Source organism: Argopecten irradians, chromosome 6 (assembly GCF_041381155.1).
Source record: "Argopecten irradians isolate NY chromosome 6, Ai_NY, whole genome shotgun sequence".
In the NCBI taxonomy this organism is placed as follows: Eukaryota; Metazoa; Mollusca; class Bivalvia; order Pectinida; family Pectinidae; genus Argopecten; species Argopecten irradians.
In genome coordinates this window covers 6770455-6785616 of record NC_091139.1, presented here as the reverse complement: position 1 = coordinate 6785616, position 15162 = coordinate 6770455, and the positions used below count along the sequence as shown (strand labels likewise).

At 33.0% G+C, this 15162-nt stretch overlaps 2 protein-coding genes and 1 long non-coding RNA gene across 4 annotated transcripts in view; 2 read left to right on the top strand and 1 right to left on the bottom strand.

The window, feature by feature from the left end:
• Positions 1-702: 702 nt before the first annotated feature.
• LOC138324829 (uncharacterized) lies at positions 703-2474 on the bottom strand. The gene is made up of 2 exons (XR_011208687.1): positions 2181-2474; positions 703-812 (listed from the first exon to the last, which is right to left on the bottom strand). It is a non-coding gene; the product is annotated as an uncharacterized lncRNA (long non-coding RNA).
• Positions 2475-2707: 233 nt separating this feature from the next.
• LOC138326240 (glycerol-3-phosphate acyltransferase 1, mitochondrial-like) lies at positions 2708-13352 on the top strand. Of its 2 annotated transcripts, none has more exons than XM_069272362.1 (8): positions 2708-2894; positions 7468-7726; positions 9025-9138; positions 9349-9419; positions 10174-10281; positions 10882-10916; positions 11444-11534; positions 13181-13352. In XM_069272362.1, the coding sequence occupies exons 2-8, from the start codon at positions 7487-7489 to the stop codon at positions 13335-13337; spliced, it is 816 nt and encodes a 271-aa protein (XP_069128463.1). In that variant the 5' UTR covers positions 2708-2894; positions 7468-7486; the 3' UTR covers positions 13338-13352. The 2 variants fall into 2 exon arrangements, with proteins under 2 accessions (XP_069128463.1, XP_069128464.1); XM_069272363.1 differs by lacking the exon at positions 2708-2894 and adding an exon at positions 5501-5655.
• Positions 13353-14183: 831 nt separating this feature from the next.
• LOC138324821 (scavenger receptor cysteine-rich domain-containing protein DMBT1-like) overlaps positions 14184-15162 on the top strand; it is a 44516-nt gene continuing 43537 nt past the window's right edge. Inside the window, exon 1 of the mRNA XM_069269996.1 lies at positions 14184-14318. The gene's annotated coding sequence lies outside the window, so the exon portion shown is untranslated. The remainder of the gene's footprint in view (positions 14319-15162) is intronic.

Here is a 15162-nt window from a genome sequence, read left to right as displayed (position 1 = left end):
GAAAACTGTGTTTAGGAATCAATATTGATATACCAACCAAAATATGGTCAGTGCATAGCATCAAAACTAATATCAATGTGAGGCCATGTATACACATACATGTATAGATAATTCATATTCCAATTGCAAGTGATCCTGAATTGAACAAACGTGGATCATTTATTTTCATCTGTAACTTGTAAGAAGATATTGTAAGAATTGTAATTGTGAAACTGTACTATTGTAAGAATTGTAATTGTGAAACTGTACTACCTCCTTAGGCCCTATTGCATCCATTTTTATCCACTAATGAACTTAATATGCAATTATACAGTGTACCTGCATGTATTACCTAGTACCTACAAGTATAAATGTACATGTACCAGGTATATATTGCCTGTACCTATACTATTACCATGCATACTCTATATTGTGATTCCCAGTATTATAACTTTAAAGAAAGAACAAATTGATATATTAATGAGTGCTGTAATGTATTTACTGAAAATTAACAAGCATAATTAGGGCAATTCCAGTTATAAACTAGATCTTTTTTCTTAAAAATCATACTTAATTTCACAGTAAAACCATTTTCTGAGACATTCACGTCTTCATATAGGTTTGCATATGGCAATATGTTCCAAAATTATTGTGCTAAATGCTGAATGCTGCAGTTTTCCAATGAACAAAAGAAATTTTGTAACAGATGATAAACTCAGGAAATAAAAAAAAATATTATGGTTTCCATGCATTTAATACTGTCTGGTTTTTACATATAGAAAAGGTATGTGTAGCCTCAAGAAATTCTTCTTATATTATGGGGGTTTCCATACCTGCAACATAAACAAAATAGAAAATTAGACATGAAAAATTATACCAGGTACAGAGCTATTGCTTATAGGGTATCTTTGTTCTATAGGGAACAAAATGCACCATGTACAGGTAAAAATACAATATTATTGCATTGACATGACCATTATGAGGACTTTTCTTAACCTCTTATTTGTGGTCTTCCAGTAAAAATGGACAGGATATATTTATATATATATCATTCCCTGTATAATTTTACCATTTTACAGATAAACTCCCAGGTAAAAAATGATTTACATGTAGATAATTAATTACATATAATAAGTTAACAGAAGGAAGGATATCTAGTCATTGGTGATTTATATACCCAGTAATTGAATAGAATGGTATTTGTTTTACCATAAAAATATCTATATATGCTATAAAATAATTATACATGAATCACATGTATTTGAATCCTCTTAATAAATTAATATGGGAAAATTTAAATATGTAATGTTTTGTAATGCAAACCTTTTAAAATAAAAAATGGAAGATTATAACAAAATTGAGTTGTAAAAAATTAAAACAGAAGAGTGTAAAAATTCATTTTGTATTGTAATTTATAAAATTATTTCTAAATATCATACATACATAATACATAAAAACATTTTTAATTACCCAATATACCTACATGTATCTATCTATGATTTTTGTTTTAATTTTTCATATAAATAACATTTATTAACAAGTTCTCAACCTCATGATACAGTTGCATAACAAGATTTTCAGCAAGTATGTACTATTATGCATTAGCTGTGTATTGAGGGCTAAATGAAGTCTTATCAAATTAAATACATGCACATTATAAGGTTATATACATTTTACATACAAACAGTTCAAACAAGCTCTTTTTTCACAATATGTAATGTACACTACATGGTACAATTAATAAAATCTTATAAAACCAGATACCATATCTTATAATTATGTTCTATTTGCTTTATTTCTAATGCTTCATTTGGAGAATGGATACTGGATAGATCTATAGTATAGGCCTAGTTATAATATGGACTGTTTAGGCATGTTATTTCAAATTTTATATGCAAATGAGCAGGTGCTTGTTTCGTTTTGATAACATATTTTAAAAAGTTTTGAAAATTGGTATTTACCGGGATTATAGATTGCAGAATATTCTGAAACAGGTATGTTCTATTTTAAATCAGTTTATATGAAGAAGTGTAGTGGATATTCTCATATTTCAATTGTAACACCAAACCGTCTTTCAATTTCACTGAAAAATACGGGAAATGACTCGCCAGATTAGGTAGTGTTTTGAATGGCGGTACTTTTTAAATAATCGTCGGTAAATATCAAAGACAGTCACACAGAATGATGAATGAATACCATACCTTTCCATCAAAGTGCATAAATTAAAATTTCAGCATATAAATCGAGAATCTCAAAGCAAAACGTCCCGTGTACCAAAAGAGGTCCGCTCGCTGTATCAAAACCGGAAGTGACGTAGTGAGGAATAAAAACCGGTCTATTTTTAGCTTGCAGTTACGACGATAATTTTTTTTATTGTGGACGTACACCCCAGAGGCAGTCCTTGTCAGAAACTGACAAACATTGAATCACAAGGAATGCATATTAAAAATATCGCAAAAAATATGTCAAATTTGTACCAAATGTGGTACGGTGACGTTAGTTCTTAGTTCATGTCATCACGCTCAGCTCATGAATGATTGACGGGCATTACCGTGAATAACCCCGGGGGATGCGTTCTATATCAAAATATTGCGTCATATACTTTATCGTTCTAATATATTTCCGGAAACCGATATTTCGGTTTTCTCTCTACCTATCCTCATTATAAATATCTGTAACGCTGGCTCTGATTGGTCTTCGAAAACACACTGACCAATCAACACTGTCCTTTCTTCTTTGATGGGCTTGTTGACAATTCAATGCGCACATGTCCGGAGAGAATCGCTTCATGAACATCCCTCTGGACATTGGTCACAATATGGTGAAAATGATCAAACCGATTTCAAATTTACCTAGCTATACACAGAGCATTGCAAAACTTTCAAACAATGATGCATCCACTGGACTGAATTGTGGTAAGTTGTGTGACCGACAAAGGTCATTGTTGCCGACATCAGATGAAAACATCGTCGATTCGTTGAAGTAACGTTACAGTACTGATTACGGATTGACCTTCATCATCTCTTTTTTTCTTGATGGGCGCCGAATATCAATCCAGTTCCAGTACATTTAGATAATAGTGACCACATAAAATATAATTTACAACTGGAATGATTACATACAACGCACAGATGTCATATTTTCTTCTTTTCAACTGTTCTAATCACCTGTCATCGGTGTGTGTGTGTCGTGCCGGTAATAAGTCCAGTAAATACGTTTTTCGGGTCTTTTTACCCTCGTATTTTCGCAATACATGCACTAGCTCGTATGAGGTATTGATATTTGTCATTGCCTGATGTGTGACTCCAAGAATGAAGTTTTCTTTTTTTTGGACCAAATTCCAATCTGTAAATAGGCCTATCATTCATTAAATCATCTTGGATTTTAAGCTTCTTGTCGCTATTTTTCAGAAACCACTAGGAATGTTTTTAGGAGCGTTTTTGATGCTGTGAAACAGCATTCTTAGGTACACTCGGCGAGCCTGTGTACATCAAAACAATGAAACTACTCTGCTACGAAAATCAAAAGTTGTTTTGTTCATTTCCCCTAATATTTGATGGTATGAAAAAATAAAACCCCAATATTCAAAATCACAGACATTGAATTTGTTCATACATATACACTATGGATGCAGTGTTTTAAATGTTCAGTTGGGACTCTATGATATTTGTATTACTGTGAGAACACTGGTCTCCCGAAAATCACAAACAACGCCTTCTTCGCTGTCTTCCTCTGCGGCAGACTTTCAGTGGATTTTGAATTGTGTATGTTTATTTAAATCTTACATAATTCATGCTACTGATCGATTATTGTAATCAAATGTTAGAAAGGTAACTGCAAAAGAAAGTTCTTAACGCTTATAAAGTTTTTTGTGTTGGTTGCATTGACGAACTATATCTGAGGATATTATTGCACCCTCAACCACCTTAATATTATTTATTTTCAACCATATATTAAAAACCTTAGTGAGAACCTTGATGTATGTTTATCAAACACTTTACAGAATTTGAATCACAGATCAGAATTCAAAATGAATATACACATCATGACCATGACATGGACATGGGTGACAGGTGTTTGTAGTGTGTGACAGTGTGCAATCAACCATGGCCAGGTATCCGTTGATGATAGAGCTAAGCAATAGAAACACAGCAAAAGATGTAATTTTTCATCTTTTACTGTATTTAGTATAATGTTTGTTATAGGTACTTTTCGCACTGTTCTGCTGCAAAACTGTCCTTTTTATTATGAAATATTAGAATGAAAACAAATAAGTAGACTGTGGTTTTCTCATTCATCACCTTTGTGATAAGTGTGCATACATGTTTTCCAATATTTCTTTTCCGATATATAAAATCTTTTTGTGGTGTCTCATTGTTGTGAAAAAGAAATCTAAAACTTTTGTGTCCAAAATGTGTAGGGTTGCCATGCATGGTTCTAGGAGGGTGTCCCTGCCACAGATTTTCTGCCGATATGCTGTGTACTTGTAACATTGATAACTAGGCATTGTGGAGTGATTTTACCTGGTATTGTTGTTATGTGTGCATTTTCTATGAGGTCAATGCAGAAAAATATGTACACGGAAACCCATCCAAATAGGTAATAACCTATTAGGGTTAACATTTGTTTGCTTATGTCAAGCCATCCTTTAGATATTCTGTTTTTGAGATGGACCAACCTACCAAACTAAATCATATGGGGGTACCAGATTTGATAAATGGTGTATGATATCGATAAATAATTAAGGTCCATAAACCTCTCTATAGTGAGCAGCTAAATTTTGAAATGAAAACATTTTTGTCTGCGTACCGCTGTTTACATGTAATTCCTGTTATCTTTGTGTGTTCGGTGTTCGCTGATGCAATCATTACAATATGCTGATGTATTGATACAACATGCTGTTAATTGCCCCCTTCTTGTTCTGTAACATTTTGTATATATGTTTAAAAGAATGAATTTAAAGATAAATACATAATCTATTTAGTCATACTATTTAAAGATAAATACCCCCTCCCCCAATATGAATAAAAATGTTAGAAAGATAGATACAAAATCCATTTAATTGATTTAACGATATCTCTTCCCCCCCCTCCCATCTCCCCCCTCCGCACCCCCCCCCCCCCTACACACCTCCCACCATCACCACCACCACCAAAAAGAAAAATTAAAAATTGGTTGATGTTCTTCTTAGCTCTTTTATTAGAAACGACCCAAGATTTAGACATCTGTTCTTAGTTTGAAATGTAAATTTAGTTTTAGATATTAAATATGCACACATATGTACATGTACATGTATTAGTGTTTATGTACATAAACATTATAAATAGGTTCTGATATATTTGAATAATTAAGCAGTCTGAATTGTTAAAAGAGACAAAAGAAAGTATAGTATGAATTATTACTTTTGTCAATTTGTGTGAAATAGCTTGAGTATCTGGTGACCTAGTTCATTTAGCATAGTGTGATGTAGTCAATATTTACGGTACTAGTACAGGTATATTATTGATGCCCAGTCAATGTACTCCCTGAGGCCAACTGGTGGTAAGTGACACCTCGGGTGTAGACTTGACAGAAACAGGAAGTATAAACTGACATACTGGATAGGACCATAGCTAAGTGTGGAAAACATGAAGAGGGTAGAGGCTTTATATTTGGACACCAGGTTTTCTACATGAGGTGAGAGTGGAGATGGGTGAAAATAGGAATGATTGAATGTAGTACTTAGTTCAGTATGTTATAGTGGTCAATTTTTACCACAAACCTTATAAGACCCCAGCTTTCGTTATGTGAGATGAAAGTGTGTGTGGGTAGAAAGAGGAATGGTTAAATACAGTTAATCTAATTTGAATATTTTAGTGGGTGGATTTCACCTCATTATCCTTAGGTCTAGTATTACATATAACCAAGCTATCACATACCATGGAAATGTAAACTTAACCTACTAAACTGGAAATGGACGCTATAAGATGTAATTCAGTTCTGTAATACATACAACCATATGGTTTAGCATGATCGGTGGTAAATGTAAACTTGTGATTGTTTTCTGAAAGTATTATGTATCTACTTAAGGTAATTTCAGGCGAAAAAAAGACATTTATTTCATGATTAATACATTTGTATGACCTAGCTATTAAAATCCCATACAGATCCAGATATGCTCTATCTGGTCTGGTGTTAATGCAATAAAACAACTTGACTACTGATTGAACACTAAAACATTTAGGTGTGGTATCATACAGTAATTTGCATTCAAATAAGATGAAACTAAGGTTATTAAAAGTGGGAATAGTTTTGACCTAATTCAAATATGTAGATATAAATACTATGTATATGCATTTGTTTCCATATGTATGCTATTATGATTCATCTCCGAGATCCATTTTATATATTCATACTTAAATGTAAACTAAGATATCTTTGCATGAAAATAATGATAAATATTAATATTGTTTGTATAGATATAAAGTAAACCCATACAACTCTTAATGGGAAAAACTCGCATACCACATGATACCCGATAACAGTTTTTGCGGAATTATTGTTTCTATTGGTGATGGTATGACATTAATTAAGCATTAAAGTTTTTTTTAAACTATCTTCCTATGGCATCTATGGTTTATATAGATGCCAGAGCTATGCAGACAAAGATTACAAAGGACATTCCATCGCCACTGGAGATACTAGTACCGCACAAATGGTATCAGGTATCACTTGGTATGTGAATTAGTTCCATTGCAGTGAAAAATATGAAATTCAGATGCTGCAGAAAGTTTGTTTACATTTTACAGTATGAAGACAAGTGCAAGAGATAGTTCATTAAATCCCCCCAGCAGTGGATGTAGTTAATGAGGGGTAGACTGGAATTGGGTTGTCCGTCTGTCTGTCTGTCTGTCTGTAGACACAACTTTGTCTGGCAAACTCCTCCTAAACTACTTGACAGAGTTTTGATAAAATTTGGTACACAGAAAACTCAAATAAAGGGGAGTTCAGTAAACTACATAGGTCACATAAAGGGGAGTTCAGTGGTTCTACATGGGTTCTGCAATGTCACCTATAAAGTGCAGTGCGTGTATTAGTCGTCCACTCTGGTGAAAGTTCTAGCTGTATAATAAAGTCGAATAAAATAATAAAATAAAATTTATTTACATGAGTCCATCATACATATGAAACAGATGAACATGAAACAAAATAATGCTAGGTGTAGGTTTTCATGTATTTAAATGTAATAGCAATCAATAAAGAAAACAATGTTTTTATCTGAGCCTCCTATATGGCCTCACACCCTGCACTGTTTTGCTGTGCCAAAGATATAAAAAGCTTAAATTTGAATATGTGAAGGCTGATGTATTCATCTTAGTGTTGGTCTACAGTATTGGGCAGTTACAGGAAACTGTTTCTATTGGTAAGAACAGTAAATTACTCCACATCCATGTTAAGTTCAAATACCAATGTTCATATTGATTACTATTCTAACTTTTATATTTTCAGATAAGCATCAGATATCACCATGTTGAAAACCAACACTTCTGTCACACCTGATTTGGATTTAGTGTACAAGAAATGGGAAAAGCAGGGTCCACCTACTGGGAGTCTGCCGAAAACAAGGGAGGTAACTGGCCAGTTGACAAATCGTATACTGAATGAAGGCAGACAGCGTTGGAGAGAGAAGTTTGGTGACAGTGTAAAACCAGTGCATCACAGAAAATCCAGGGATCGAAGGAAAGCTCCACCAGTTTCCTCTGATTCAGTAAGTTGTCTTGTTTTCTCTGTTGAATATGTATTTTAGATGTACAGACAAACTTTGAGTCTTAATTTCACTCATGATCACATTCAATAGGATCATGATGACACTTTAAATCATCAGAGTACTATTTCAGTTCCAGTCAAGTTTACTAATAGGTTAGTAGGGATCAATAAAATAGTTTGAATTGAGAAGTCTTGGTGTAAGGCAAGTGCCAGGTATTGAAGTTTGACTAGGATTATATACTGGTATTATAGGATTCAGTTATTGAAGTTTGACGAGGATTTTATACTGGTATTAGAGGATTCAGTTATTGAAGTTTGACTAGGATTATATACTGGTATTAGAGGATTCAGTTATTGAAGTTTGACTAGGATTACATACTGGTATTAGAGGATTCTGTTATTGAAGTTTGACTAGGATTATATACTGGTATTAGAGGATTCAGTTATTGAAGTTTGACTAGGATTATATACTGGTATTAGAGGATTCAGTTATTGAAGTTTGACTAGGATTATATACTGGTATTAGAGGATTCAGTTATTGAAGTTTGACTAGGATTATATACTAGTATTAGAGGATTCAGTTATTGAAGTTTGACTAGGATTATATACTGGTATTAGAGGATTACTTGCTTTGTTTCTGTTAAGATCAGGACTACTGAACGCCACTTTATTTTAATGAGATACCGGTACAAATGTTCGTGTAATTTTCATGAGAGAGCTTCAACATGTTTTCAAAAGTTTCTCTAATAATTGTATGAACTTTTATACATTTGTATTTGAAAAGTTGTCAGTAAGAGCATTTGATTGTGACTTTACTACGTTTTTGCCAATTTGTAGAAATATTGAAAACTTGTAATACTTCAGGCTTAAACATAAATTGATTTACAGTAATTTTTGCCATACTTAATTGGTGTGAAGTATTTTATATCTGGCAGCTGAAAACTATTCGAAGACTATTCGATTGTTATGTAGTGATAGGTGATATCTCGATAAAGAATCAGTTAAGAGTTTATATTGAGGGTATTTTGTGTATGATCATGGGGAAGTTGCAAAAATCAACCAGATAAAACTTTCAAACAGTGATACAATAGAAACAAAAGTAATCAAATCTAAAAAGGGAAATTTAATTGACTTTAAAAGTTGTTAAATTGGGAAATGTGTAATTAGGTCATCAAAAAAATAACTTGGCTTACAATACCATGCTTTTTGTTTCTATCAATCGAAAGGATAACAAAAGAAGTATCAATATGCTTCATAACGGAGAATAAGTTATTTGATGTTGGGTTCTGTTTTCTACAGATTGCCTCCAGACTGATCGCTCAGTTTAAATCTTCACCGATTGTGACAGCAGATACACTAAGAGTTGTCCGCCCTTTCATGGGTCAGTGTTGTGCCTGTCTTCCTGATAGCAAGGTATGTATCTATCATAATAGTAATGGCATTAATCACATTTCTCACCCAATATCCCGTGACTTTGGTAATATTCTTGCTTATTTCACTAGTGATTCAAAGATGTTGTGACAAAATGACCTCCATTTAAAAGGCATTCAAATAGCATAAATACATACTGTATTCATTTTTTCTAATATGTGAATACAAGTCTCTGTTTTTCCTTGATTGTAGATTGACCTGATATCCAGCACGACATCAGGCCTAGGAATCCGGGACATCCTCAATGTGAAGACAGAACTGAGGTAAATATGATATTGGCACTCTTTTATAGTGTCAAACTGTTATGACTTTATGTTTATTATCTATAAAAAGACAGCTGTCTAATTTAGATAGGTTATTAAAGTAAGGAAGAGGTAAATACAGTTAGAAAGTGGTCTGTCTAGATTTGAGGAGTTAAAAAATCTCATTATCTTGTTTCGATTAAAAATAAAAAAAAAGATGTGGACTCAATTTATTGCAATAACTTCATAATTCAGTTTAGATATCAGAGAAAAAATGTTGCAAGAAAATGATATTGTGGTAGGGTTTACATTGAGAAGGTAATGATGGAGACTATCATTAAAGATACTCCACCGCCGACAGAGTATAAATGATATTCATCATTTGAACAATAATTGGTGTTTAATCGTGTATGTATATGTGTTATTAACACAAAAAATAATAAAAAAAAATATAATTTATTTTGCCTTTGGTGTATGCGCAATCAGTGCTTCATTCCATATGGGATATAGTGCCACAATTTTTTTTTCGGGATGCAATTAATTATTTTTTTACATTTTTAACTCAAAATAAAATTAAAAGCTCAAACTTTTCAGTGGTGGTAATGGTGTAAAGCAAGTAACTTTTATAACTGAAGAAAAATACTAAATCGTCTGCTCCTGTTTTTGATAGTGAAATAATACCAGTTGTTAGTGTTTGAGCATCTTTAACATTCAGAATGGAGTGATACCTATTATATTATTGATATGGTATTATTTACTATGTACATCGTTGTAGATCTGGCGGCCTTTTGGAGATGACGTTTGATCAGTTAGTGTACAGCCTGAGAAGGAAGACCATACACAAATATCCTGATGTATCACTAGCTGTTCTCACCTGTAACAGGTAGGTGTCAAGTCCCTTAATTAAAGAAAAGTCTGGTATATTAATGTCTAATTTTAAAGACAAATTAGTCAGTTGATAGGCTTACAATGTATATTAATAGCCACAGTCCTGAAGGTAATGCTGATAGGCTTACAATGTATATTAATAGCCACAGTCCTGAAGGTAATGCTGATAGGCTTACAATGTATATTAATAGCCACAGTCCTGAAGGTAATGCTGATAGGCTTACAATGTATATTAATAGCCACAGTCCTGAAGGTAATGCTGATAGGCTTACAATGTATATTAATAGCCACAGTCCTGAAGGTAATGCTGATAGGCTTACAATGTATATTAATAGCCACAGTCCTGAAGGTAATGCTGATAGGCTTACAATGTATATTAATAGCCACAGTCCTGAAGGTAATGCTGATAGGCTTACAATGTATATTAATAGCCACAGTCCTGAAGGTAATGCTGAAAGCACTGGATTACTGTAAACATGGAAATTTACAATAGGAGAAAATTTATGCTAATTAATATACACAAAAGAAGTTTTATTACGAAAATTTATTTTCTCTGTGCATCATGTTTGATCATCAGAATGTTTGCATCTTTCAGAGTAAAAGAAGCAGTACAGCAGCAGTCTGATGAAGGTATGTATCACCTCCAATGCTGGTTCTCAAACCTTGGATATGTTCTGGTGATTTTGTTTTCTTGTTGTACCATTTAATTTCAGTATTAATTGCCATTGTTTCACTCATATGTATCGAGTATAAAAAACAAATCATTATTTCTACACATGCACAAATTCAATACACTACATAACCTTATAATCTAAATACTGTACATGTATTTTCAAGTACAGGATAAGAAATACTCTAATGTATTATTTATTGATTTTTCGAAATTTTACATTGAATTGATATTATATTCAATTTATCCCTATAATTGATTTTTCAAATTCTAAAATTATGGGTCTTTTGCTCATTAAAAAAGGTTCTCTTTCCATTTGTTTGGCCTATTTCATGTTTTGGTAGTATGATAAAAGTCCCTTCTAATTCTCCATATTGTTTTGGTTAAGTGATCCAAAAATTTCTAGTTTGGTGCATGGTCTAAGATTTATTTGTTTAACCATTTTGGCACTGAATGTACTTTTAACAAAGTGACGTTTTGTTACTAGGGGTTTCTACAGGCAGGACAAAACCAGGAGATGTCGTTGCCAAGGACTTACTCCGTGAAATGCAGGCCAAGATTTCCAACAGGCTTCTACGGTAAGCGTCATATAATGTACCTAGATATTAAATCAAGCTTTAGTTTGAAATTTCACTGAAAAGGACAGATAGCAGCTTGTGAAGAAACAAACAATTTCTAGATTTTAATATAATGATTAATCTCGTAAAAGATAGAGGATCATAAATGAGTATTCATTGCATATGTGATTTTATGAAACGAATGTAAGAAGTGTTTATTTTTGCGAGCATTTGCAAGCAGAAATTAAAACATTGAGACAAAATTCACTGGATATCAGGCAGATTATGTGATAAATATGTTACAGTAAAACATGTTTATAACAACATGCTTACAACGAATTCATGGTTATAACACAGTAATTGTCATTCCCTGTCAAGTTTATTTTGGATGTCTTGCTTAATGTATAACAAACTACTCTTATAACAAAGTGATATCATTGGCCCCCAGAAATTTGTTATAACAAAGTGATATCATTGGTCCCCAGAAATTTGTTATAAGGAAGTGATTTCATTGGTTCCCAGAAATTTGTAATTGTCATTTCCTGTCAAGGTTATTTTGGATGTCTTGCTTAATGTATAACAAACTACTCTTATAACAAAGTGATAGCATTGGTCCCCAGAAAATTTGTTATAACGAAGTGATTTCATTGGTTCCCAGAAATTTGTTATAACCAAATGATTTCATTGGTCCCAAGAGGTTCGTTATAACGAAGTGATTTCATTGGTTCCCAGTGGTTCGTTATAACGAAGTGATTTCATTGGTCCCCAGAAATTTGTTATAATGAAGTGATTTCATTGGTCCCAAGAGGTTCGTTTTAACAAAGTGATATCATTGGTCCCCAGAGGTTCGTTTTAACAAAGTGATTTCTGGTCCCCATGGTTTGTTATAACAAAGTGATTTCATTGGTCCCAAGAGGTTCGTTATAACGAAGTGATTTCATTGGTCCTTAGTGGTTCGTTTTAACAAAGTGATTTCATTGGTCCCGTTATAACAAAGTGATATCATGGTCCCCAAGGTTTGTTATAACAAAGTGATTTATTGGTCCCCAGAGGTGATTTCATTGGTCCCCAGATGTTTGTTATAACAAAATGATTTAATTGGTCCCCAGATGTTTGTTATAACGAAGTGTTTAATTGGTCCCCATATGTTTGTTATAACGAAGTGATTTCATTGGTCCCTAAAGGTTTGTTATAATGAAGTGATTTCATTGGTCCCCAGAAGTTTGTTATTACCATGTTTTACTGTGTTATTCTATATATACTCTCAGATAAATTGATTGTTATAATGTTCTAATTGATCTAATTGATTACTGTCCTTGCTTATTGGTAATTATTTTATGTTCCTCTAATAAAATGGGTTCTTTGTTTCTGTATGTCGATGAAAACTGGATACCAAGTTTCTTTGGCCTACTACAAACAATCATAATGATATTATAAAAACGGTATAAAGCTAGTATATTGATAATCTGAAATAAAAGGCCAAAATAAATTCAAAGTAAAATCGTAAATGATTTCTATGGAATATATATTCAGCCACAATAGGGCCTACTTCAGTCCAAAAAACACCAACACCATACTACAAACAAAATGGCTGACAAGTGTTCCTAGAGTTGGTCTGTGTTAGCTTTCCGAGGAATACTGATCTAAGTGTTTGTATTTGTCTACAGACTGGCGGGCTGGTTCCTACTCAAGTTCTTGTCCTACTTCCTGCACAGCGTCCAAATACACAAGGGACAGCTAGAGATGGTCGAGAAAGCTGTTGAGGTACAATACATTTTTCTTCTTTATGAAAATTCTAAATTGAAAAAAATATCATGTACTTGATAAAGGAGTTCTAAATATTGTGAATCTGTTGATATAAATTATAATAAAATATGTTTTTACTGCTTTACAAAACTTTTAAAATAAAAAAATCATGTACTGAGTGAAGGAATGTCATGAATCAGTCTGTTGATGTAAATTATGATAAAGCAGTGGTAACCTTTAATACTATGGTACATGTGGTCAGTGATGTCATTGAATCTTTGTAATTAACAAGGACCTTTGTAATAATAAAAAAATATAAAATTGTTCATCTGGGATCCAACTGTACATAATGAAGCATATATGGTAATGTTACTCTGTGCTAACTGTTGAGGGACGTAAGCAACAACGTTACTGTAAGATTGTTTTGCTGACTAACTGTTAAACGAAAGAAATGTTGGTAATGGCATAGATTTTTTTCCAACTAGACCTTTAACTACACTGTTTTAAAATGCATTTTCCGTATACCATTTTTATCTTATATTTTTCGAAACTTTTTAGTGTTAGGTTTTTTATCCCATTTTTCGAAACTAGATATGAACTAATATGAACTTCTATATTTATTTATAAATGGCAACACAGGGTATTACTGTATTTTGAAATTCACACAGTGTTTACTATGTTTCCTATATGTTCTCGCTATTTCATATTGACACTACACCATGCAGTACCCTACTTTCCATATTGGTGTTTTGTGCTTATTATGGGATGGCACTAAAAATGTTGTATAAAGCTGGTTTTTATAAAAATTTTCAGTGACAACCTTTCAAGTCCTCCTATCGTAACAAATTGAGGTATTGCCATATTCACATTTAAGTATTTTTTCTCCGGAAAGCATAAACAAAGTCTCGTTCTTTTTAAAGGAACTATACGACTTGTCAATGGCGGAACGAAGTTTGAGGGTCGTGTAGAAATCTTCCATGACGGTCAGTGGGGAACGGTTTGTGATGATGACTGGGACAACAGAGATGCTACGGTTGTTTGTAGACAACTCGGATATAAGTAAGGAATTTAAATATTTCAAACAAAGATGTTTTTAAAGAAAGTGTAGTGCTCAAAGAGGCGCCTATCTAGGTGGTCACTGCGCTTTATATTCAACATTGGCTGCAAACCATTTTTCCCTTTTTAATAACTTTAAACATTTTCATCAAACGTTGAAAGAACCATCATAGACTGTTAAGTGTGTGTTAATTTTCAATATGTTGGAAAGAGGTAGTATCAATTTGTATTAAAAAGAAAGCGTGTTTATAGTTAAAAGAAATCAAAAGCAGTTTATTATAGCAACTAGATATTCCAATCAGTTCATAACCTCGATGATTCATAAGTCAAAAAGGCTACCATTTGTGTTACTGCCTTGCCTTCGCCGATCAGAAGTACGAAAACCCTTTTTGATGGTATTAAATTTTTTCTACAATTTGGAGATATTTAAAGGTAAAATCTAGTGTTTTTGCCCAATTGAAAAGCGAAACGAAGTTTTCTTTCGGGCAATGGCTTTCTCGATGACTTGTAATTTTGACTAAATTCTTGGTCATTGATAAACAAGATGATCTTCAGGTCGAATTCTTTACCTTAATTTAGGTCAATTTCAGGTCATGTTTACCTTACATTGACGTGAAAAAAATTTGCATATGAAATTCAGGTCAATTTCAGGTCAAGGTTGTGACCGGAATTAACGTATTTGCTCTTTTCAGGTTAATTTGACCTAAAACATTTTACCTGAAATTGTCCTGAATTTAACTGAAGCCATTATGCATGTCTCGTGAATTGAATTGTAGGCTTGTGTACAGTGACACAGTGACTGTTGAATAGGGGTATAACATGAGGCTGTATAGAGGTAGGCTAGACG